Here is a 26085-nt window from a genome sequence, read left to right on the forward strand (position 1 = left end):
CCACAGGACGAACGCAGGGTTGTTCCTACTCCGTTGAAATTTATGCGACTTGATGTCGTCACAACTGTTGGTCGCCCCCCGAGCGACGGCCTCATATGGTTGGTCGCGTTGGGTATGTACATACCTACTTGATATTAAATAGATGGCAGTAAGGAATTTGTTGAGTGTGTTTATGTATGGATTCGAAACAATGTCCTCGGTTTCTTTTTCTATTACTGCTGCCAGCGGTACAGGCCTGCAGTTCGATTCCGGACACTTTGCATTGCTTACTGAATCTTGATTGGCATTTTGAAACGAAGAAGTTTTCTTTCAAAATGTTTCTTTAAATTTAAGCATATGAGAGATGGCCATCATCCTATGTTATCAGAAAATCGAAAATCATATCACTTTATCTCACCCTAAATTAATTCGCTGAATTCACTTTTGCATTCACAAATCAATTAAAAGTTGAATCGTTTCTCAAAATTGATTATTTTTCAATTTTTTTTATCAGTACTGTAAAGTCGGTTTTAAAAAATAAATCGCGAGAATCCTGAAATCAGTGTGAAAAAAACAACATAAATTAAAAAAAACGCGATTATGAATTGAATCGAATCGCTTCATCTATTATCTAATGATATTTTATTGATAATATTGATTAAAAATGGCACATTATGTATGCTGCCCATGATCACATATGTGTAACAATCGAAATAAGTATGGGAGAAATAGAACGAGAAAGTTTGTGATAAACATTAGTATGAAAATCTAAAATGGAATTTAAAAAAAAATCAGAGTTTTGTGCAAACACTCTTTGCAGTTGAAATTTTCGGCAGCTATATTTGCATCACTTGATATTTGAGTGCGAATTGATTGCGATAACTTTTGTTCATAGAACATGGCACACCAGTTATATAATTTTCCAGTGTCACTCACTATGCTCGATGTTACAAAACAACTTGATAGTTTTTTTTCGAGATTTTAGGACAAACTTTCAAATCTCACCTTGCTCTAGATGAAAAAAAAAACTAACAATTTGAAGATGAATCAGCCTAACTCAAAATCGCAAAAAATGCAAATGTTACAAATATGCGATCATGGGCAGACAAACCATTTCATTAGAAATATTGGATTTTGAATATCACAGTTATCCAGTTTCATCATAGCTTTTCTGAAAATTTCTTATGATGCTGTTCACAAAAAATAAACTATTCATACAAAAACTGTTACAGGAGTGGAGAAGGGGTGTTTAAAATAACTAAATATAGCGTTACGTAATTTGTGAACGAACCCTATGAAATTTTCAATGGATTTTCCGTTGAAATCCTAAAAAAATCTCTTTGAAATTAAATTTTTGAACCGGATTTGGCACGAAGTCATTAGGACGAAAGTCATTTGGCAGGAGGCCACATGGCCGAATGTGCCATTAAACCAAACAAACCCATCCGGCCGAAGGTTACTTGACTGAAAATTTCGTTTGACCGAAATAGACATACGGCTGAAAATGACATACAGCCGACGAGCCAGCATTGGGCTGAAAGTCTCGATATTAAAGATATAAAAAAAAACATACAGCCGAACAGGTCATTTGGCCGAAAATACAATTTGGCTTAAATGGTTGTTTGCCTCAAAAAGCCCTCCGACCGAAATGGACATATGGTCGTAAGTGTCGTTTGGCCGTACTCGTCATTTTGCCGAAAAAGTCGTTTAGTTGAAAGGGTAATTTAACCGGAATGCCATTTCGTCGAAATGGTTGTTTGGCAGAAAAATTCATTTTGGCCAAACGGCATTTTCCATCCTATTCGGATTTTTCAGATAAATAGCCAGTTTGGCCGTATGTCGCTTTCGTACAAATGTCATTTTTGGTAAAAACCATTTTCAGTCTAACATTCAATTCGGCCAAATGACATTAGGCTAGATGTCTTTTGGCTTAACGTCATGCGACCCAGTGGCATTAAAACAATAACTGGTTTTCCGCCAAATGACGTTCGCCAATAGGCGAAAAGGTTCGTTTAGCCGTTTGATTGAGCGTGACAAGGCCGAAAGTTGTTTGGTCAAATATTTCAAATAGTTCATATTTGGTCGAAATTGACATTCGGTCGAAACTAAGTTCAGCCGAACTGGTTATTTGGCCGAAATGATCTTTTAATAACAAGAGTTGGATGGTTGATAAATAAATTTGACCGCCGTTCGATCCTTTGGTCGACTGTCGTTTGGTCGAACAGGTCAGGGGTCGTTCAATAATGATGTCACAGGTTCAAGGGGGGAGGGGGTCTGAGACTTTGTGACAGTACATATACTAGGTATACAAAAAAGCGTGACAGAGGGGGGGGGGAGGGTGTCTAGAAATCCCAAAAAGTAGTGGACGTCATATTTGAATCGCCCCTCATTTGGCTGAAATGTTCGCTTGGCAGAAAGGGCCATTTGTCCGGAAATGACATTTGGCCAGGCAATCATTACTTAAAAAGTAAGTAAATCATTTCAGCGGAACAACGTGTTAGACCAAACGGCTTTTTCGGATAAATTACCAGTTCAGCCGCATGTCTCTTTCAACTGTATGTCAAAAATTGCTTAGTGACGTTGTCGGTCAAACCGTTTTCTACTTATTAAACTTTTCAATTTGGCCAAATGGAATTCGAATAGATGACTTTCGGCTGGACATGTTATTCGACTAAAGGGCTTTTCGCCGAATGACTTTTCCCCTTTCTGACCTTTCTAACGGAACTATCAAATCTGCACTTTCGTCTCTAATTATACCATGACCATGTACGGCTAAGCTTGGAAGACGATATTAGCATTTCCATATCATTTAACTTCACGCAGTAGTAATACGCACATCTCATTAGTTATAGAGAATAAACTTGATTTTAACAATTTCACCACACAAAAGGCTTTTCAATTCTATTTTTACATAACTATAACTTAACTCGGGAGAACTTCTACTCTGTTAAGAGATCACGATCTAAAAGAGTGATAGAATCACCTTTCCGCGCTTTTTAGAAAAAAAAATCCCACCTGTGAAATGCGGTTATTGATTCATAAATTGCATTCCTTTATCATTTTTTGTGCATACAAACTGACCGCTCAACCTATTTTTAGCAAACATCATTTTAAAAATGTGCTTGTGGAGGAGCTGCAAGTATAACTCGTAACCAACGGTTAAAGAGAAATTCAAAAGATCTCCTGTTAATGTTGTAAAAATATTTCAAAAAAATGAAAAAAAAAATCTTTATGGAACGAACGCGATAAAAAAATCGCCACGTCTACTCACCCTGAAACACAAAATTATGACAAATGTCGCCGCCGATGGTTTTCGGACTAAAGCAAACCTCTATGCTATGTCATCTGGCCGAATTCCACTTGGCCGACATTTTGGGCTATACGACCCGTTCAGAAAAACGATATTTACGGTCGATTGATCTGTTCAGCCGACTGACATTTTCGACCGTCTAAGACGAATTAAGTACTCTCCATTTAATTCCACCAATTATTTTCGATATCTTTGCAGATACGTATTTCGACCACAACTGTGTGGTCGAAATACGTATCTGCAAAGATATCGAAAATAATTGGTGGAATTAAATGGAGAGTACTTAATTCGTCTTAGACGGTTGAATACATTCCACTAAAAGAGCTTAATATATTTTTCTGACATTTTCGGTCAAATGTCCTGTTTGGCTAAACGACGTTTTCGACCTATGGAATCGTATGTGAAATGACATTTCCGTCCAAATGGTTCTTTCTGCCAAACGAGTTTATCAATCAACTAAAATTTCAGCCAAACGGCGTTTTCGGCCAAACGACTTTTTAGGTAAAACGTAATTTTTGTTAAAACGACATTCGGCCAAATGGAATTATCGTTCAAATATTTTTTGAACTTTTGAATTTCAAGCATTTTCGACCAAATGACCTATTCACCCAATTGACCATCCAAACAATATTTTCAGCCAAGTGACCAGTTCGGCCGAAAGACATTTTCATCCGTATGTCCATTTACGACCAAATAACTTTCGGTCAGATGGGTTCGATGGTACGCCAAATGGCGTATTTTACAAAGAAAGAAAACTTTTGACCAAATGGGTCTCGCCTGAATAAGTTTCGGCCAAATGTTCCTTCACCACTATTTTCTTCGTCGGGCTGTGAATACTGAAATGAAATACAAATATAATAAACAAGTCAAAATAATTTTCATTGCTTTGTTTTTTCCTATCTTGTATATCAAGTATACGTAAAGGCTACACGATCGCTCCGAAATAAACTTTTTTACAGATGGCCCGGAGACTCACAGTGTTATATACCAACCGGCTAAGCTCGATGAACTGAGGTGATGTCCGTTTGAAAGTGTGCACAAAAAAGTCTAGCTCACTTTTATGGCACGTACCCTTATCCGATTTGTTCGCAATATTCGACGCCGTTTCAACCGACACAAAATCCTGTCCCATTGTTTCCTATTGAAAACTGGTCGGATCGGACCAGAAATTATGGCCAAATATAGAACTTTTTAGATTTAAAACGCGAAAGAAGATTGGTTCACTTTTAAAGCACTTTTCCTCAACCGATTTGCTGACAACATGTTGCATTCGACGGAATATGTCCCATTGTTTCCTGTTAAAAATAGACCAGATCGAACTATGGGCTCGAAAGTTATGGCCAAAATGAAGAAGGACCGTTTGGTCGAAAACTGAATGCCAGTTGGCCGAACGCCACTAGACCGAAAGTTGTATGACCGAATATACATATTGGCAGACCATTAGGCCAAAAGTCATTTAGCTGAAAGGGTCATACAGCCAAATAGGTCATTTGGCCGAATGGATTATTCGGTCGAGTAGGTAATTTGATCGAATAGGTCATTTGGCCGATTATGACATTTGGCCGAATAGGTCATTTGAGGTCTAAGTTCTCACTTCTCCCCAGGTAATATCATCTGAACACAGGAGATATTATCGCTTATCAAAGAGCACTTTGGAAAGATATTATCATTTGAGCAATTGATGATGATCCTCATAGCCAGCGCAGCTCAGGATTTGTTCACGCTGCGAAAATGTTGCTACAACAAAAGCTATGAAAAAATATTTCTCCGCGGCGAACATTGCACTTTGTTTACTGAGCGGATAGATAACAAAGATCATTATCCTATTATAACGTCAGTATCTTTGCTCAGCAGATCGTATGATGGGAAGGTTTGAAGTGAAAAGTGAGAAATGAGAAGTTATGAATAATGGAGTAAAGAGAGGCTTCTTTTTTCTTTCTTCGCTCTTCCCACTTTTCACAATTAGAAGTAATAAGTGAGAAATTAGAAGTGAGAAGTGAGACACCTCACTCCTAATTTCTCACTTCTCACTGTGAAAAGTCAGAAATACGAAAAATAGTGAGAGATCTTCCTACTTTCTTTGCACTTCTCACTTTTCACAGTGAGAAGTGAGAAATGAGATGTGAGAAGTGAGATGTATCACTTCTCATGTTATCTTACTCATTCCTCATATTGTACTGTAAAAATTGAGAAATGTGAATGGAGTAGCGCGAAATGAGAAATGAGACGTCTCACTTAACATTCCACACTTATCTGAGTCGACTCACTTTTCACAATGAGAAGTGAGAAGTAAGAAAAAAAGGAATGAGAAGTGAGATATCTCACTAATCACTGCTCATTTCTCAATTATCACTTCTCACTGTGAAAAGTGGCCTATGCGTGTGCGGTAAGATAAGTAAGACTATGCTGAGGGTGACTGGGTTCGATTCTCGGTGCCGGTCTAGGCAATATTCGATTTGGAAATTATCACGACTTCCCTGAGCATAAAAGTATCATCGTATTATAGGAATACGAATACGAATGATATACGAATGCAGAAATGAGAGCTGAGAGCTGGCAATGTCCCTGTGGGGGATGTAAGAAGAAAAAGACCTATTCAGCTGCATGAATTGTTCGGCGAAGTGCTCTGTTCGGCCAAATTGCTTTCGACCAGATATTTTTCGATCTAACGGTTTATTCGGTTTAGTGGCTTTCGGCCAAATGGCTACGGTCGAATGAGTTTCGGTCAAACGAACCCCCTCCACCTTTATTGTCAAATCATTCAAAATCGCTGTAGTTAGCACTTTATTTTATTTAACCTTTTGTCTGTTCTCTGGTGTCAATATGACCCCAGCCCACTTTGAAGAGCTGCCATTTTTTTTTTAAATTTTTAACCGATTCTCCTGATATTTGGTAATTTGGTAAAACTCACCGAAAATTGTCCCCTAGGTGCGTATTAAAAATCTTGAAAATAAGCACTACAGTGTACTTCAAATTTGTGCAAAAGGAATATTTACAAAGTAGCAAATGTCATATATAGGAATATCTTGATCTCCACCACTTAGCGGCCAAGTTCTAAACATATCAATGTTCCATATCAAAGCACACGTCTTCCTACATAACCTTTTTTTAAAAATTGCAGGCCAAAATGGGAACAATTTTCAGATATAAGCAAAATAAGCATAAAACACTGTTTTTTACCCTTTTTCACGAAAACTCCTCCCGGCGAGGTGCCCGCCCGCCTATGGTCGATCTTACGGTTACGTCCTGCAAGATGATCGAAACAGCTAAAAAAAGCCGAAATTGGCCAAACAATAAAAAAGTTATAACGATTTCAATTTGGGGCCAATATGTCCAAAGAGTAAGAATAAGTTTTTTTTGAGCACAGACAGAAGGTTAACAACATTTTTATTCAGTTTTTAAGAATTAGTTAGATATAATTGATTGGAATAATGAGATTTTTTGTTTGTTTTTTTTTAAGGCATGTCCACACAATGTCCAATGCATCACCATTTGCTAGCTGTGTATTAATCTGTTTTTTGTGGCTCTCTTTTCCTTTAAATATGTAGGTTTTCATTTATTTGTCTCCATCTTCTGCCTGGTTTCTAAGGATGCCCACAACCGAACCACAAAATTGAAATGTCCCAAGAAATGTCCAAAAATGTCAAATTAGCAAATCTATCTAAGTATATAAATAAATATAAGTTTGAATTTCCTTCAAGGAAATATAATTCACGAACGATTTGCAACATTTTCTCGCCAATCGATTCGTCTTGGACTCTGCTGTGTTTTTATATTTGAAGAAAGACAGATGTTTTCCCTGGGATAATTTGAACACAACGAAAATGCGAAAAGGCGATGACTTGTGAATAAATTTAGAAGGATTGTACATAAACCGTTCTGAAGTAAAAAATTGCATTCGAAAAGCAAATGTTCTGAACCGGGCAACGTCGGAATATTGCTAACTTATGGAACAAAAGGGTGCCCATAAACGAACATCCCCCTACTCATCCTTCATCTAGACGGCGAGCTACCTTAATAAGTCATTCGACATTAAATCGATGGCATAATCAGTCCGTCAATCAAATTAAAGAAAACCGTACTGACAGAATGATGGTTTGGTACAGCATATTAACCTATTGAATGTTTTCTTCCTACTATGACCAAGTGAACAGAAAAGTAAACACAAGCGCATGAGTCGGTGGTCAATTTTAAAAATTTGAAAATATTTTCGAAGACAAATTCAAAAAGCAAATCTTTATTCTGCTAGTTCCATCATCCTTACCATTCGATTTAAATTCTGAGCGCACTTGTGAGAAACAATTCTACATCGGTGGAAAAGAAGCGAAACTCCGAAGGCAATAATAAACGCAAAATGCCAAAATTGCAACCACCCACCACTGACTGCCCAATCAGCACCGAACATCGCTTAACCCGTTCAATGGTTTTTACGCTCAAATGCCATTATATTGGCTTGCGAATGCGGTCCGGACGAAGGATGCTCGTTTGAGCGCGAGTCAAGTAAATGGCCTACGGGGTACAATCTTCGCTTCTAGTACCGGGCCTAGTACAGCTGTACGGATAACGTGCACTCTTGTTGCGAAGGGGAGAACGGTCCACGATGCAACGCAGCCGAACAAACGCGGTTCTTAGATTTCCAAAGTCAACTTGCTAGGAGTACCATCTTAAAATCTTGAAGTAAAATTTAGCCTGAAAGTGGTCATCTTTTCAAACTATTTTCATATAAAATAACGAAATGCACATATTATGCATACTGCACCAGAACCCCCTATTCGATGCCACTGCTGCTGTTGCATGTGCGAAGGGGTGTGTTGTTTGTGTATGCGGGGTAAGGCAAGTGCGCTGATGCTCGTTGGTTGGTGGTGGCTCGTTACGTGGGCTCTCAAGTGGAAAATGTGTGTACGCGAGCAATAATAAAATCGGGAAAAGGATTACCTTCCCTGTATACGACGACGGTCGGTCGGTCGGTCTATCGGAATCGGTGGCACGCGGGCCCCGGGGACGGCTCGTTATTGTGAAAGTGGCAAATGTGGGGGAGTCAAGGAAGAGAGAAGGTCATTTTAGGTGGCAAGCACGAACCGGATGTGCGGTTGTAACATCCCTCTTTGTACTGTACCAATTGGATGTAGTTCATTGTTTGTTTCGTAGGAAACAGGATGAACATTTCTGAAACTCTCAATTCATAGGAAATTATTCAACATTATGATTTATTTATATTTTCATATTATAATTGGACTGAATTCGTGTTAAATAATTTTAGAAAACTTTTTCTCTCCGAAGTAATCTCGTCATTAAGTATTTGCTCCGAGGCACGATTTACATTTTTCCCTCGCAAACAAGCTGCCCACTTCCTGTGCGGGTTATTTGCTCGCACCAAACACTGCTAGTAATGGAGTGAGAATAGTCCCAAATGAGCTTCACACTCTATTTTGCACCTTTGTGCATTCGCGGCTACGGATGATAGCACGTCGGCAAACGAAAGTTGGGTTTGGCAATAAAATTTTATATTTCATGCGCTAATTTAGTGATAATTTGAACCTCGTTCAAGGCCTTCCGTTCGACGTTGTTGGGTCGAACGAGGGAAAAAGTATCGACTATGAAACGACTTACATATCTTCCATCCGATGCTCGTAAAAATTCCTCCACATTTGGAACTTAATCAAAATCCTACGACCCTAAATCTTTTCCCATGGAAAACGATCGACCCCCGCCTCGACCGTGGGTTAAAAATGCAATCGAATGCAAAATTTGCCCCCTTCCCTACCGTCAAGTATGAAGGCAACAGTGGGACAGAAAAAGCCGCTCGTAAAGTTACAGAACTCATGGTCCAACGCCGCCCATAAACAGCTCAAACTGGGGAGCGTCGTCTTCGACAAAAGGCCCAAGGAAGCAAAAAAAAGAGAAGCTATACGATATGTAAGTCGGAAGTGCAACAATATAAAGAAAGTCCACTTTCTATCGTCGACTGGTTGTTGGTCGCACAAAAGACGACAAACCGCCGCCCGTTGCAGTTTCGGCAGCAAAGCAACTGAGTGACGATGCGGCGGCGAGGTCTCACGCTGATCCTGTCGCTCTGGGTAGGGGAAGGATTTAGAATTGTGTGCCAAACAATCGTTGTACGGCCAAGTGTTTTTATTGCGGGATGGGCGATCCAAGTCGAGTGCCAAACAGGATTCGAAATAGATAAACAAGTTCTAAATATTGATGGTTTCCTCTCCGACGGTTAGGAGTTTGTTTTGGTTTCGGAGAATTGGATTATGAGGATGTATGTGACTTGTGTGCAGAGGGGCAAGGTTATCGGTCGCCGAGGAAAAGTTGTGTGAACGGAAAATCGATTCACGTGTTAGCAGAAGCTTTAAAAACTATTTGGAATACTGTTGAATAATGGGAACAAACGAATGATGAAAGAGCATACAAATGTTTACCAGTTAAGCTGTACCTGTGTTTTAGGGTAATTAATAATTATTTTTAACTTACAGTTTGGTGTAAGGTTTATGATGCCAAAATTTTCCCCTAATAAATCTAAAAAAAATGTTGTAAATAAAAACTTAATTCCTTAGAAGCATGCCAATAATTAGAATGCTAAAAATAAGTCCATGATGCACGGCGTTTTCTTCGCAAAAGTATATCTTGTGACATCGGCCTTGGTTATAATAAAACCATTATAAAACTAAAACAATTCGAAACTCACAAAAAATATCAGACGCCTGCTAAAAATACTCAATGATGTAGGACTACTTCGAAGCCTCGTATCTCAACTTTTAATTTAAAAAGCCTTATTTAAACACAGTTTTTCCAAGAAAAAAAAAACAGATCCTTTCCCAAGAAAAAGAATACACCTCCCTCAATCATACTAATCGAAAAATTTACTAACACCAAATAATGGTTGAAAACGTTCAATTTGTATCGTTCAAGTGAACCCCACGAAAACTATCAACCCAATGAAGGAAAAAAAACAGAAAGCCAAAACAACACGCGAATAATAAGACTTCGTTGAACCAACCATCGTCTCCTTACTGCCCCGGTTGCTCTGTAATTCAATAAAATATAAAACAATTCCACCCAATATTAAACTCTTGACTCTTGATCTTTTACAAAGCTTTTGGGGAACTTCCTCGCCAAAAAAATAACGAAAAACAATGGAATTTCTCCGACCAGCAATGCAACGTCTTCGTCGTCGTTGCCGCCGGCGGCCAGATTGTTTCAGTCAAGCAGGCAGTCGGTCGGTACTTTTCTCTTGTTAGAGCTCCCCCTTCCCGGACTCGACCGAGGATTGTTATCCACCCACCGACCGCCGTTGCGTTGTCTGCTGCCATGTCGTTCCGCACGTCCCGGTATATATCCTCACATGGCACTGACTGCCCGGCCAAGAAGGATCAAGACAGTATTTGTACGGGGAAGGCGCATTTACTCACCTCATTAGTATTCCACCGGTGTCGCTGGGTTGGGAAATGGTCAGCCCGTGGTAAACTTTCTAAATTTTCCGGAAGTTTGATCGGTTCGCCATCTGTGGGGAGAAGATGAAGAGAACGAAAAATTAGGTTAGAAGCGGTTTTAAAAATAGGAAAATTTTCAATTGTTTCTGAATTGTGTAGAGGTTTGAAATGTTTGTTTCTTAGTACGAATTTTACAAAAATATGTTTTATCAATCAATGGGATAGCAAATAATTTCCAAATTGCTTGATTGAGAACCTCTGCTGTGAAGGAAATTGAATATTTGTTGAAAGAACAAAAAAAATAACGAAGAAACTGCAAAGATGTGTGGAGTAAATTATATAAAATTATTATCCCGAGCACATATTCATGGCAGGGCTTTCGAATCGCTGAGCCGAATAAATCAAGGCATTTGTGCTGTTGCAAAAAGCAGAAACAAAGTTCCAACTTGGTACAACTTCATCAATCACTAACGAAGGACTTGCACGATAAACCACCATCGCTACTCGTTGGGCAATTATTTTCGGATAGAGTGAAATTGATTGCACTTCTTAACGACTTAATTCTAATTTTACGAGGCCGGATTATGATACATGCGGTTATGGTTGTTGTTGCTGCTTCCGGTATCGGCGATGGTGGTGGCGGTGCGACGCGGTGGTCAAACAAATGGGAAACAAATGTCCCATTTTCACGTCCGCCGTGAAACGACGACCGGGCGCGGCGTGTGCTGGTGGAAACAGGAAGTCCGGAGAAATAATTTATGTCACCTTCGAGGTGCAAACTTTCACTCTTTCCAGAACAACGACGACATCATCGCTAACAAATCGAAGAATCGTGACCAGCGGTAGTAAATTCGTTGATACGCTCTCAGCACTGGCGGTTCAGGGCTTAACGTTGGAAGACTTCGTGGAATGTGTCCGTTGATAACGGCGACTTGTCATACTTTGGATGTAAAGCGTGAGCTGGAGAGTCACTTAAGTGCAGCTTGGAACGGTATGCAAACAAAGCGGAATTAATTTATAGAAGGAACCAAAACTCACTGATCTGTAAACGATGGTTACATTAAGATATCATTAATCCTTTGACTAAAAAACAGATGGATTATGGAATACATGAAATTAATTCACGACTTAATTCGGATGAAAAATTGAGAATGTTGCATTTCAAAACTCTCGGTTGGTGGATATGAAATAAATAAGTATGTACTATGTACTACTTACAGTGTCCAAGTTTCGTGGATGCCACTTCTGTTGACTTTTTTTTATTCATTATCTACTAAATTCAAAATCTACTAATTTGTAATATTTGATACGGTTGACTGACATTTGAGATGTAAAAGGTTGATTCCAAAATAATTTGACCAAAAATGGTTGAGCAAAGCTTAATGCTCAAAATTTTTATCTGTACAGAATCTATAAATTAGTTTAAGTGCTACAAGACATGGTTTGTTTTATTCAACTATTTTTATTTCACCGCAAACATTCTCAATTATGTCAACTTCACTCGCGTTGACCAAACTAATTAGGCACAACTTTGAATTACAAAAGGAATTGTGCTTCGTTATCTGATTGAACCGTTTCGCTTTCGAATTCGCAGTACATTAGGGAAAAAATTCAAACGGTCAAACCGAGCGGTTTTTTGTTTCTGTAACAGTATTTATATTGGAACCGCGCAATAACAGATGACTGTTCTGCATGTTACAAATTATAATTTATAGGCGATGATTTATGGCGCGTTCGGTCGTAAATCCGCTCCAGTGCCGCTGCGAGGCCGGAACTTTTGAGAATTGACCTCCAAGAAGTGGCACCGTGCCTTTCCGTTCCGAACTACTGTGGTCAGCTTTCCCAAAATTCGTCTTTCCGCGGGATGATGAGTCGTTCTCTTACGCGCTTCCCATTCGGAGCAAGGGGTGCGTGAGGCCATAAAAAGCGCACCCTACCAGTAGGGCTAAGCAATTGAAGAGGGTCGTAAAACAAGCGGCGGACGAATGAAAGTTTGGCTATTCCACCAGCACCACTGACTGACGATGGGGCCGCGCCAGTATGGGAACGCGCGTCGTGTGATTTCCATCGGTCGACGACGACGACGACGATACAATTGCATTGTCCCCGCTCAGACAAGCTCCGAGAAGGAGGCGCGCTGAAGGAACTGAAATCTTCAACGTCATAAATTGCCGTGCGATATACATATTTTAGCTTAAATTAGCGATTTATTTTCCCAATGGGGAGAATTATGTGTGCGAGACGGGTTCCAACCTATTACAGACCTCTACGTTCGGCCCGATTTGGCTTCTCGATTATGTCGTCCTGTGGCGAAGCGGAGGAGCCAGGAAGGAATCGTAGAACAATTGAAATTCAACTTGAAATGGGACTGTTATATTAGTTAATCAGGCATAAAAAAGAAATTTCCGAGACTAATGGAGCAGTTGAGATGCCGATCTATGGATGGGAATTGACAATTCCTGTAAAAAAATTACACTTAGGCGCAGTGACGGGAATTGTCATTTCGATGTCATGGGACTAATTTGCTAATACCCTTTTTCACACATTATTTACAATTATGTTTTTTATATAAACATGTAGCCCTTTAAGGGTAAGACGCGCGGCTACAAAGCAAGACCATGCTGAGGGTGGCTGGGTTCGATTCCCGGTGCCGGTCTAGGCAACTTTCGGATGGAAATTGTCTCGACTTCCCTGGGCATAAAAGTATCATCGTGCTAGCCTCATGATATACGAATGCAAAAATGGTAACCTGGCTTAGAATTCATTTCATTTATTTAGTTAACATCTAAACAGATAACACTGAATCAACAATTTGACGCCACAATGCATGGTTCGAGGCCGCATCTCTCCATCCTCGGATACGCCCCACGCTCGCCAAGTCGTTCTGCACCTGGTCTGCCCATCTCGCTCGCTGCGCTCCACGCCGTCTCGTACCTGCCGGATCGGAAGCGAACACCATCTTTGCAGGGTTGCTGTCCGGCATTCTTGCAACATGTCCTGCCCATCGTACCCTTCCGGCTTTAGCTACCTTCTGGATACTGAGTTCGCCGTAGAGTTGGGCGAGCTCATGGTTCATTCTTCGCCGCCACACACCGTCTTCTTGCACACCGCCGAAGATGGTCCTAAGCACCCGTCTCTCGAATACTCCGAGTGCTTGCAAGTCCTCCTCGAGCATTGTCCATGTTTCATGTCCGTTGAGGACTACCGGTCTTATTAACGTCTTGTACATGACACATTTGGTGCGGTGGCGAATCTTTTTCGACCGCAGTTTCTTCTGGAGCCCGTAGTAGGCCCGACTTCCACAGATGATGCGCCTTCGTATTTCACGACTAACGTTGTTATCAGCCGTTAGCAAGGATCCGAGGTAGACGAATTCCTCGACCACCTCGAAGGTATCCCCGTCTATCGTAACACTGCTTCCCAGGCGGGCCCTGTCGCGCTCGGTTCCGCCCACAAGCATGTACTTTGTCTTTGACGCATTCACCACCAGTCTAACTTTTGTTGCATCACGTTTCAGGCGGGTGTACAGTTCTGCCACCTTTGCAAATGTTCGGCCGACAATGTCCATGTCATCCGCGAAGCAAATAAATTGACTGGATCTGTTGAAAATCGTACCCCGGCTGTTACACCCGGCTCTCCGCATGACACCTTCTGGCGCAATGTTGAACAACAGGCACGAAAGTCCATCACCTTGTCTTAGTCCCCGGCGCGATTCGAACGAACTGGAGTGTTCGCCCGAAATCTTCACACAGTTTTGCACACCATCCACCGTTGCTTTGATCAGTCTGGTAAGCTTCCCAGGGAAGCTGTTCGCGTCCATAATTTTCCATAGCTCTACGCGGTCTATACTGTCGTATAACGCCTTGAAATCAACGAACAGATGGTGCGTTGGGACCTGGTATTCACGGCATTTTTGAAGGATTTGCCGTACAGTAAAGATCTGGTCCGTTGTCGAGAGGCCGTCAACGAAGCCGGCTTGATAACTTCCCACGAACGCATTCACTAATGGTGACAGACGACGGAAGATGATCTGGGATATCACTTTGTAGGCGGCATTAAGGATGGTGATCGCTTGAAAGTTCTCACACTCCAGTTTGTCGCCTTTCTTGTAGATGGGGCATATAACCCCTTCCTTCCACTCCTCCGGTAGCTGTTCGGTTTCCCAGATTCTGACTATCAGTTTGTGCAGGCAAGTGGCCAGCTTTTCCGGGCCCATCTTGATGAGCTCAGCTCCGATACCATCCTTACCAGCGGCTTTGTTGGTCTTTAGCTGTTGAATGGCATCCTTAACTTCCCTCAAGGTGGGGGCTGGTTGGCTTCCATCGTCCGCTGAACTGACGTAGTCATCTCCTCCGCTGCCTTGACTTTCACTGGCTGTACTCTCAGCGCCATTCAGATGTTCCTCGTAGTGCTGCTTCCACCTTTCGATCACCACACGTTCGTCCGTCAAGATGCTCCATCCTTATCCCGGCACATTTCGGCTCGCGGCACGAAGCCTTTGCGGGATGCGTTGAGCTTCTGATAGAATTTGCGTGTATCTTGAGAACGGCACAGCTGTTCCATCTCCTCGCACTCCGCTTCTTCCAGGCGGCGTTTCTTCTCCTGAAAAAGGCGGGTCTGCTGTCTCCGCTTCCGTCTATAATGTTCCACGTTCTGCCGGGTACCTTGCTGCAGCGAGACCGCCCGTGCTGCGTCCTTCTCCTCCAGAATCTGTCTGCACTCTTCGTCGAACCAATCGTTCCGTCGACTTCGACCCATATACCCGACGTTGTTCTCCGCTGCGTCGTTAATGGCTGCTTTGACTGTATTCCTCAAGAGGGGCCCCATCGAGCTCACCCTCTTCCGGCAACGCTGCCTCGAGATGCTGCGCGTATGCAGTGGCGACATCAGGTTGCTTCAGTCGCTCTAGGTCGTACCGCGGCGGTCGTTGGTACCGAACATTGTTGATGACGGATAGTTTTGGGCGCAGTTTAACCATCACCAGATAGTGGTCAGAGTCGATGTTAGCGCCACGATATGTCCTGACGTCGATAATGTCGGAGAAGTGCCGTCCATCAATCAGAACGTGGTCGATTTGTGATTCTGTCTGCAGTGGTGATATCCAGGTGTACCGATACGGAAGGTTGTGTTAGAAGTAGGTGCTGCGAATGGCCATATTATTGTACGCGGTGAAATCAATTAATTGTAGGCCTTTTTCGTTCGTCAGCCGGTGAGCTCTGAACTTTCTAATAGTCGGTCTAAACTCCTCCTCTCGGCCAATCTGAGCATTCAAATCTTCTATGATGATTTTGACGTCGTGAGTTGGGCAGCTGTCGTACTCACGTTCATGCTACGCGTAGAATCCGTCCTCATCATCATCAGTGCTTCCGGAGTGTGGGCTATGGACGTTTATTATGCTGAAGTTGAAGAACCGGCCTTTGATCCACAACCTGCACATTCTCTCATTGGTCGGCCACCACCCGATCACGCGCATTTGCAAATCGCCCATCACTATGAAAGCTGTTCCCAGCTCGTGTGTGCTGCCGCAGCTCTGGTAGATGGTATGATTACCTCTAAACGTTCGCACCATTGATCCCTTCCAACCAGAGCGTTAATGAATAAAGCTTTGAATGAATGATTAAATTTGTTATGATTAAATCATTCAACTCTATGATTAAAGATTATGATTAATGATTTAATCATTTTTGACAATGATTAATGATTATGATTAACGATTAAATTAATTTTTACCAATGATTAACGATTATGATTAATGAATAAAAGGTTTGGAGTATGATTAACGATTACCGATCGCGATTAAATGTTGACACAATATGTGTATGATAAATGATTAACGAACGATATGATCAATAATTAATGATTATGAATAATCGAATTGAATGATTTGCATATTGATCAATTATCAAGTAACATTTTTACCAAATAGGGTTATTGAAAGGTATTAATATTATATGATTATGATTAAAGATTAATGAATAAAAGCGATGTATGCGATGATAAAAATTGATGATTAATGAATAAACTCAAAACAATTATGAATATGATTAGTGATTAATGATTAAATGTAAAATTCCATGATTAACGATTAGTGATTAATGATTAAATCCTATTTTTTGTATGATTATGATTATTGAATAATGATTAAATAGCCCATTATTCATTAATCATGATTAAATCTATGATTAATCACTAATGCTCTGTTCCAACAAACCTCCTGCAGCGCTACGATGCCTACGATGCCACGGTCCTTGAGCACATCGGCGAGTATGCGTGTGCTCCCGATGAAGTTGAGAGATTTGCAGTTCCACGAACCGAGTTTACAATCGCTAGTCCTTTTTCGTCGCAGTAGTCTTCGCCGATGGTTCCGGTCCGTACTCCACATAACATATGTGTAACTCGGGTAGCAAAAGTTGTACCCTTATAACACTTTTTATTTGTTATACGGAACATCGAAACATCAGAAGATAGTATAACAGCATTTGATCTAACAAGGGGTCACGCGACTTATATTGTATATCTGAATATGATTCGCGTTGGAATTATACAAACAATTTTTCCTAGTGGACTTTGGTGTTTAGGAACTGAAATTGTTTTTTTATAATTCATTGGAGATTGGAGTAAACAATATTAAAGTAGGAAAGAAAGGAGTTTAAGTTATGTAATTGATTTAATATTGTATTGATATTGAATCGACAAATTCGAACAAAATCCATTCGTACGCCGCATGGGCTCTTAACCAGTAAACCATGAATTTATTTGGTTGAAATGTTATGTTTTCATTCGAAAAGCATATCAAATGGTCATTCATTGCCATGAGCATATTTATTAACCGCATTTCTCAAACATTTCCCATGTGTGGCGTCTCTCCCAGTGGTGTGGCATCGCACCCGAATTTGACTTTTTTTTGTAACATGTATGTAACCGACTTTTGTCTTTCAAAAGTCTTCTACACTATGTTTCCTTGAATTATCAATAACAACAAATAGAGTTTCATTTATCGGTTTATTTTGAAGAAATATCGATTATTATAAAGGTGATGCCTCACCTGGATTTACCATAAGTTAAATGTTCAATGCACAGTTTTGGTGTTTTCTGTTTCCTTTTTACATGTCGTTGAAATTGCTCTACTTTTGGTAGAGTAATGTGATCAGCAAGCATCCTGCGACACGCGGGACGCCTATCTGGATTGCGTCACTGGCTTGAAAATGGATCCTCCAAAAGTGCATTTCGCATAAATTTTGGCCAAAAAATGGAAAAATATTTGTAAGGCTGTATAAATTGTAATAAATTTGTAAAACGAAGTTGAAAAATGCATCATGGTCACATTATGGTAGAGAGTATTCGGAATACTATCCACATAAAAGCAATGTTTTAATAATGAAAAGAATGCCATAAATAGAGATGACATTAATATGATAAAGATTATCTTGATTTCAATGTTGAATCATCACATTTTCATTTAATACTAGTTGACCCGGCAGACGTTATCCTGCATAGTAGGCGAAAATGAAAGTTGAGAACTGCCTATGCGAGATTCCCATACCAATCTTTATTTTAGTATTTCATGATTTACTCAACTTTACTAATGATTTTAGACTGAGGAAATATCATATACACCCGTCGGAAACTATAACGAATGTAACTGCTGAAGGAATTAATGAAATCCATCCAGCCGTTTTCGAGTTATGCGGATACGAACACAGACCATTTCATTTTTATTATATAGAAGATGATATCCAAATTGGAAACACCTCACTGGTGCGATGCTCTCCTGCATTATGATAAGCGAGTTTTCTTTCGTACGATTGATAATTTATAATGTTGCTTCTAATCTATCTATTTTGTGATTGTTGCGCATCTTAGACAAACATTGGTGTATCCCTCGTCATCCTTTCGAAAAAACCGAAGACTGCGTATATAAAGATTCGTTCCTAATGTAGAACAGTTCTAAGGAATATACTTTTCTACACATGTTGAATAAAATCTAGATTTTTACCATGCTGACTCGAAAATATTATATCAATTTTAGAGGAATTTTATTTTCGTATGATAAATAAGTTAAAATGGGTAAAAGACGAACATTTCATCAAAAATCGCCTGAAAATAGAAGTTTACCCTACAAATAAATCAAATTAGATTTCATCAAATATAAATTGTTTAGTAACAGCATAGGAGAGACCTTCTTTTGGATGCAATCCATAATTTTTAAAAACAATGTAAAAAATTGATGATAGAAAAATAAATATCATTATACTTTGGCTACAGATCTTGCTCTTTGTAGTCTTGGAAAAAAGTGTTATAATTTTCTGATCATATGATATTTGTTTACACTTGAAAATGACAGAACGATGTTCCCGTTCCTAATTTTAACAGTTTTGGCTCATCAAAAGGGGGTCAACTTTTGGATTGGAGTTTTGTTCGAAGATCCACTTATGTTATGTGGCCACAGTTTAAATGAAAAACAAACTGAAATTTACATCCATCGAACCCAAAGCAACCGTAGCGATGAACGTATGAAATGACAACACACGCACCAAACACACAACCGACGAGTTGATGCAATGGCAGACCAACTGTGTTTCATTATAAAGCGGTGATAGCGGGGTGGTAGAGTGAGTGGCGCTTACGCAGCGAACCAATGTTCGATTCCCGTCTGGTACTTTATCATTTTTGTTTCAATAATACAGCCGTGTAAATTTAAAAGTGAACCTAGTTTCACATTTATCATGACACAATTTCACATTAATAATGATGCTCCTGGGTGTCGGTCTCGAATGCATCTAAAATTACACCCGGTTCTTTTTTTACACGGGTGTGTTTTAGTTGATTACGACCTTCCGCGTTGATGAAACTATGAGTTAACCCCATGAAAAAATCACAAAAAAACAAAGAAAATTCAGGTGGTATTTAAAAAGCTGTGAAAAATCAGGTTCAAATCAAAGAATACCAACCGTGTAAAAAAATATTTTGTGTACATGACTTTTTCGAAGTGTGTTTGTTTCGTCCAGGGTGGAACGACCCTACGTTGTGTTGGTTCTTCGGGTGACGATAAAGGCAAACTACTGGTTACTGTTCAACTATTGATTTATTACCTCCGAGAGGCAGCGCGCCTACTCGGAGGAATTGGTTTTAAGATACTGGAGCAGTTGTTCTTATTCGTCTTCTGGAGTCTGAGGAAAAGAAATCACAACGTAGGGTCGTCCCACCCTGGACGAAACAGCCTGATTTGTCTTATTTGTCTTATTTGTCTTATTTGAAAGTTTTTCCATTTTTATAAATTTCCTGAAAAATCCTAGTGGTGGTACCAATTTGGCTTTGCTTTTGCTAAAAAGCTACAACGAATTTAAAAATTGGCTACTTCTGCGATCCATTTAAATGACCAATTGGTGATGACCGAGAAGTAATGTATTAAATATATTTCGAAATTTTTCCGAATTTCGCTGCATTTCGTTGAGAGAATGTTTTCAAGACTAATTCCGAAAAGCGCTATTCCGCGAGTAATCTGTGGGTTTAAGTCTGGCCAGTGAAAAAGTTTTATAATTAACATGACCTATTCGGCCAAATGACATTTTTCGCCAAATGACCTGTCAAGCCAAATGAGAAAAAATGTAAAAAAATCTGAGTAGAAGTGTAATGATTAAGGTTTTAAGAAAAGAGTGAATAAACATTGTTTACATATGATAATATGAAAAATTTACGGTGAATAGTGAAAAACGTAAAACAAGTTCGCCATTTTGTGCCCGGTTCGCGATTGTGACGATTGTGCTCATGCTGTTGAAGATTCATGGAAACTCCGGTGAGATCCACCCTTATTTAATATCTTTATATTTTAAAGGATTGACAAGATTTGATTTCAATGCTTATTTGTTAACATAAACAGAAAATCCTTTAATATAATTGAGTATTAGACATCGGATTACGATTGGTTTGAATAAAAGTTTGATTGAGAGGGGTGTACGTGGAGTCCACATGTGTTGTATTGCCGTGGATCGCATATCTGTCCCATCTTTGCTGGGTTTCCTATTCATATGGGACAGATATGCGATTCTAGTGTATCTAGTGTGTATATATGTGGCAGTGTATCTATGTGAATCAGGTATTTATGTGAACCGATTATGGAAAAATGGAATTTTATTAATGATTATGCGCATGACATTAACATTTTTTTTTAATTTGCTGATTTGTTCCCTATTTTATATTTTATCTTGTTGTTTTTAACGCTAGGAATTAGGGGTAAATTTTATAATCTTTGGAACTAAAGAAGGATTCCATATATGTAGTTTCATTTCAAGCTCTGTCGTAGAATTTGAATTCCTAAAACAAAGGGGTGCCATGAGACTTCGCGGTTGTGGCATCATTTAGATACGACAAAAAATATTTTCTATTCATTCATTATTTTAATTTGTTTCACATGTTGATTTAATCTTGTATCTATATTTATCATCATTATGTCCTATATTTTCAATACATATACACATTAATTTTCAATCAACTAATTATATTCATTTAATACACATAATAATTATGTTCATTCAATTCATTATATTAATTAAACGAATGCACGGACTAGAACGAAAATAAATATTATCCTAAATCAATAACTCTTTCAATAGAAGGACACCGCAAGATTGAATGTCCTTACGAAACAGAAAATAGAAGCCATGCTTATTCTTCATATTTTTATTATTATTTTGAATATTCATATATAATATTAATATTATTGATAAGAAAATTATTTTGAGCTTTTTAGTGGAATGTTTTCACCTGTCATAAGACGAGTCGAGTCAAGTACGAGACACTGAAGACGGCCTTACTGTTGAGGTCGAAATACGTATCTGTCAGGATACAATTAAGTGGTGGAATTCAATGGGATTGTTTAAACTCGTCTTATGACAGGGGATTTATATTATATTATTATTTATTTTTAAACCCTTTTGTTATTTAATTGACAGCATCCGATCTTGATCTAAGGAAATAATAGTTTCGGCGGTAATTTGATTTTTTCTTTTATACAATACAAATAGATGCAATTTATTTATATTGTTCATAATTACATCGTTTATACTGGCAACTGAAAATGTATATATCAATTGGGGGTGTATTAAAGCTGCATTCGGAAGACGTTGGCAACATCCGTGTAGATGGATACTTTACTTCAAAGTTGTAATGAATTTGCCATTTCTTTGAGGATTTAGTGCATCTTATAAAATCTTGTATTATATCATATGCAAATTATTATTTTTTATCATATTATATTATATTAAAACGTAGGTTGGATGAAGAAGATCCGTGATCCAACAAATACAAAAATAAATAAACTCTAGTATAAAGCATATTTTTATTTGACCCTACATGACTAAAACATTTGAGTATTTCAGCATTCCATGGAACTCCTACTTTTACAAGGCGATCTTCACATTATTTTTGTAGGGGGAATGACGGCTTTGGCAGGTTTTGTTCTATTGTTGGCAGGGGGGTTTTTTATGACTGATTTTGCTCAAATTTGGCCTGAACATTCTTTGCATATCAAAGAATATTGTGGCCAAATTTCATAAAATTCGGTCGTCAAAGGCCCCCCTGCCAATGGTAGAGCGGAACCTGCCGAGGCCGTCTGTTCCCCTATATAATTGATGATTAATCCGCGAAAGTGTAAATTTGTTTCTTGTCCACTCGTGATTCTCCAGTAAGCAGAACGATCGGTCGGTCGTCGAAATTTAGTTTTGCTTTGTGCGGAAAGCAAAACGATCGGCCGGTCACCGGAATTTTGTTCTGCATTGTGCGGGTGAGTTAACTAATCAGAAAGTGTAAATTTGTTTCTTGTCCAATCGTGTTTCTCCAGTAAGCAGAGCGATCGGCCGGTCGTCGAGATTTAGTTTTGCTTTGTGCGGAAAGCAAAACGATCGGCCGGTCACCGAAATTTTGTTCTGCCTTGTGCGGGTGAGTAAGTTGATCAGAAAGTGAAAATTTAGTTCGCATCCAGTTGTGTTTGTTTTAATTCAAACTACACGCTATACACGGCAGACCGTTTACCAAAACGAACCTTGCCACACTTCCTACCCCATATATCCAACATCCCAGTGATTTCTCGTGGAAGTGCAGATGACTCGTCGGCTTCTATCAAAGCGAGTATCACGTCAACAATTTCCTACCTATTCCTCAATTGACCTGCATTCGGACACGGCCGGCGCTGGTATTGCTTATTTTTGGGTCTTCAGTTCTTACACATTGAAGATGATGTTAGTCCCAAACTTCATCTGTTGGTTCTCTGTGTAATTACAGCTGACCTGGCAATAACGGAGTAGCAACCGTGGGCGGTCAATCATGCTCATGCTCATGCTCAAATGACCTGTCAAGCCAAATGATATTTTGGCCAATTCACTAGTTCGGCCGTAAGTTGCCTTCGACCAAACTTTTGGCCTATGAACCGTTTCGACCAAATGGAATTTGGCTAGATTACTAACGTGTTATTCGCCAGAGCAGTGACGAGAAATGTCAAAAAAATGTCGTGGGATTGCTATTACTAATTTGCTAATACCTTTTTTCAGAAGTTATTAACAATTCGGATTTTTTATTGACATTTAATGCTTAAAAGATCCTAGAACTTTGTCGAAACCAGAGGTGAGCCAGCCTAGGACAAAAAAAACTTTGTGGAACAGATTCTAAATACAAAGTCTAAGCCATGAGAGCGAAATTTAAAAAAATGTCACGGAATGTCACGACATTAATGTCATTTGACACTAATTCGGCTCTCACGCCGCCAATATCAGCTTTAGAGAAATGACCTATTAGAAAAAGTTATAGGGTCCTTTGAGGGCTTCTTCTTCTTCTTATTGGCATTACATCCCCACACACTGGGACAGAGCCGCCTCGCAGCTTAGTGTTCATTAAGCACTTCCACAGTTATTAACTGCGAGTTTCTGGCACGGCAAATGCTGGGTAAAGCGTACCATTGGTACTTCGTGTACCTGAAGGAATAAAATAGACCCCATCTCGCGGTCCTTAGCCTCTTACCCAGCAACTCCTATCCCTATCTCCCCGCGGTGCTGGCCGGGATACGAGCAACCTTAGGGAAGATCGGGTAACCAACCCCGGTGGGAACTATGGTCGTATGCTGACAGGGAAGGGGGGTTTGCTCCTCTCCGGAGGTGCAAATCTTATTGAGCGTCTGTTCTCCATGTCAGGATCGGCTCACAACAGCGTCTGTTCTCCATGTTAGGGGCGGCTGATCATCGTCCGAGTGCCAGCGAGGGACTCTAAGTGAAACTGTGCACCATGGTCCACCGGAAGTAAGGAGGAATGGTCCTCCGGAAATTTAAAGGGTTTGGTGTCAGGCCCTGCAAGCCAGCCTTTAAAAATCATAAGCAACGAACAATCAACAAGAGAGTACGCACATAACATAAGTGGATCTTCGAACAAAATCCAATCCAAAAGTTGACCCCCTTTTGATGAGCCAAAACTGTTATAATTAGGAACGGGAACATCGTTCTGTCATTTTCAAGTGTAAACAAATATCATATGATCAGAAAATTATAACACTTTTTTCCAAGACTACAAAGAGCAAGATCTGTAGCCAAAGTATAATGATATTTATTTTTCTATCATCAATTTTTTACATTGTTTTTAAAAATTATGGATTGCATCCAAAAGAAGGTCTCTCCTATGCTGTTACTAAACAATTTATATTTGATGAAATCTAATTTGATTTATTTGTAGGGTAAACTTCTATTTTCAGGCGATTTTTGATGAAATGTTCGTCTTTTACCCATTTTAACTTATTTATCATACGAAAATAAAATTCCTCTAAAATTGATATAATATTTTCGAGTCAGCATGGTAAAAATCTAGATTTTATTCAACATGTGTAGAAAAGTATATTCCTTAGAACTGTTCTACATTAGGAACGAATCTTTATATACGCAGTCTTCGGTTTTTTCGAAAGGATGACGAGGGATACACCAATGTTTGTCTAAGATGCGCAACAATCACAAAATAGATAGATTAGAAGCAACATTATAAATTATCAATCGTACGAAAGAAAACTCGCTTATCATAATGCAGGAGAGCATCGCACCAGTGAGGTGTTTCCAATTTGGATATCATCTTCTATATAATAAAAATGAAATGGTCTGTGTTCGTATCCGCATAACTCGAAAACGGCTGGATGGATTTCATTAATTCCTTCAGCAGTTACATTCGTTATAGTTTCCGACGGGTTTATATGATATTTCCTCAGTCTAAAATCATTAGTAAAGTTGAGTAAATCATGAAATACTAAAATAAAGATTGGTATGGGAATCTCGCATAGGCAGTTCTCAACTTTCATTTTCGCCTACTATGCAGGACAACGTCTGCCGGGTCAACTAGTATTAAATGAAAATGTGATGATTCAACATTGAAATCAAGATAATCTTTATCATATTAATGTCATCTCTATTTATGGCATTCTTTTCATTATTAAAACATTGCTTTTATGTGGATAGTATTCCGAATACTCTCTACCATAATGTGACCATGATGCATTTTTCAACTTCGTTTTACAAATTTATTACAATTTATACAGCCTTACAAATATTTTTCCATTTTTTGGCCAAAATTTATGCGAAATGCACTTTTGGAGGATCCATTTTCAAGCCAGTGACGCAATCCAGATAGGCGTCCCGCGTGTCGCAGGATGCTTGCTGGTCACATTACTCTACCAAAAGTAGAGCAATTTCAACGACATGTAAAAAGGAAACAGAAAACACCAAAACTGTGCATTGAACATTTAACTAATGGTAAATCCAGGTGAGGCATCACCTTTTTAAAAATCGATATTTCTTCAAAATAATCCGATAAATGAAACTCTACTTGCTGTTATTGATAGTTTAAGGAAACATAGTGTAGAAGACTTTTGAAAGACAAAAAGTCGGTTACATACATGTTAGAAAAAAAAAGTCAAATTCGGGTGCGATGCCACACCACTGGGAGAGACGCCACACATGGGAAATATTTGAGAAATGCGGTTAATAAATATGCTCATAGCAATGAATGAGCATTTGATATGATTTTCGAATAAAAACATAATATTTCAACCAAACAAATTCATGGTTTACTGGTTAAGAGCCCATGCGCGGCGTACGAATGGATTTTGTTCGAGTTTGTCGATTCAATATCAATACAATATTAAATCAATTACATAACTTAAACTCCTTTCTTTCCTACTTTAATATTGTTTACTCCAATCTCCAATTAATTATAAAAAAACAATTTCAGTTCCTAAACACCAAACGCCACTAGGAAAAATCTTTTGTATAATTCCAACGCGAATCGTATTCAGATATACAATATAAGTCGCGTGACCCCTTGTTAGATCAAATGCTG

The 26085-nt window shown here is 39.2% G+C and overlaps 1 protein-coding gene across 9 annotated transcripts in view; it reads right to left on the reverse strand.

The window, feature by feature from the left end:
- Positions 1–26085, reverse strand: part of LOC134218497 (calmodulin-binding transcription activator 1) — a 708930-nt gene that overhangs the window by 110963 nt on the left and 571882 nt on the right. For all 9 annotated transcript variants that reach the window (XM_062697587.1, XM_062697584.1, XM_062697588.1 and 6 more), the window contains one exon: positions 10705–10796. In XM_062697587.1, the coding sequence (XP_062553571.1) occupies positions 10705–10796 (92 nt within the window). The remainder of the gene's footprint in view (positions 1–10704; positions 10797–26085) is intronic.

The sequence above is a fragment of the Armigeres subalbatus genome, chromosome 2 (genome assembly GCF_024139115.2).
Source record: "Armigeres subalbatus isolate Guangzhou_Male chromosome 2, GZ_Asu_2, whole genome shotgun sequence".
NCBI lineage: Eukaryota > Metazoa > Arthropoda > Insecta > Diptera > Culicidae > Armigeres > Armigeres subalbatus.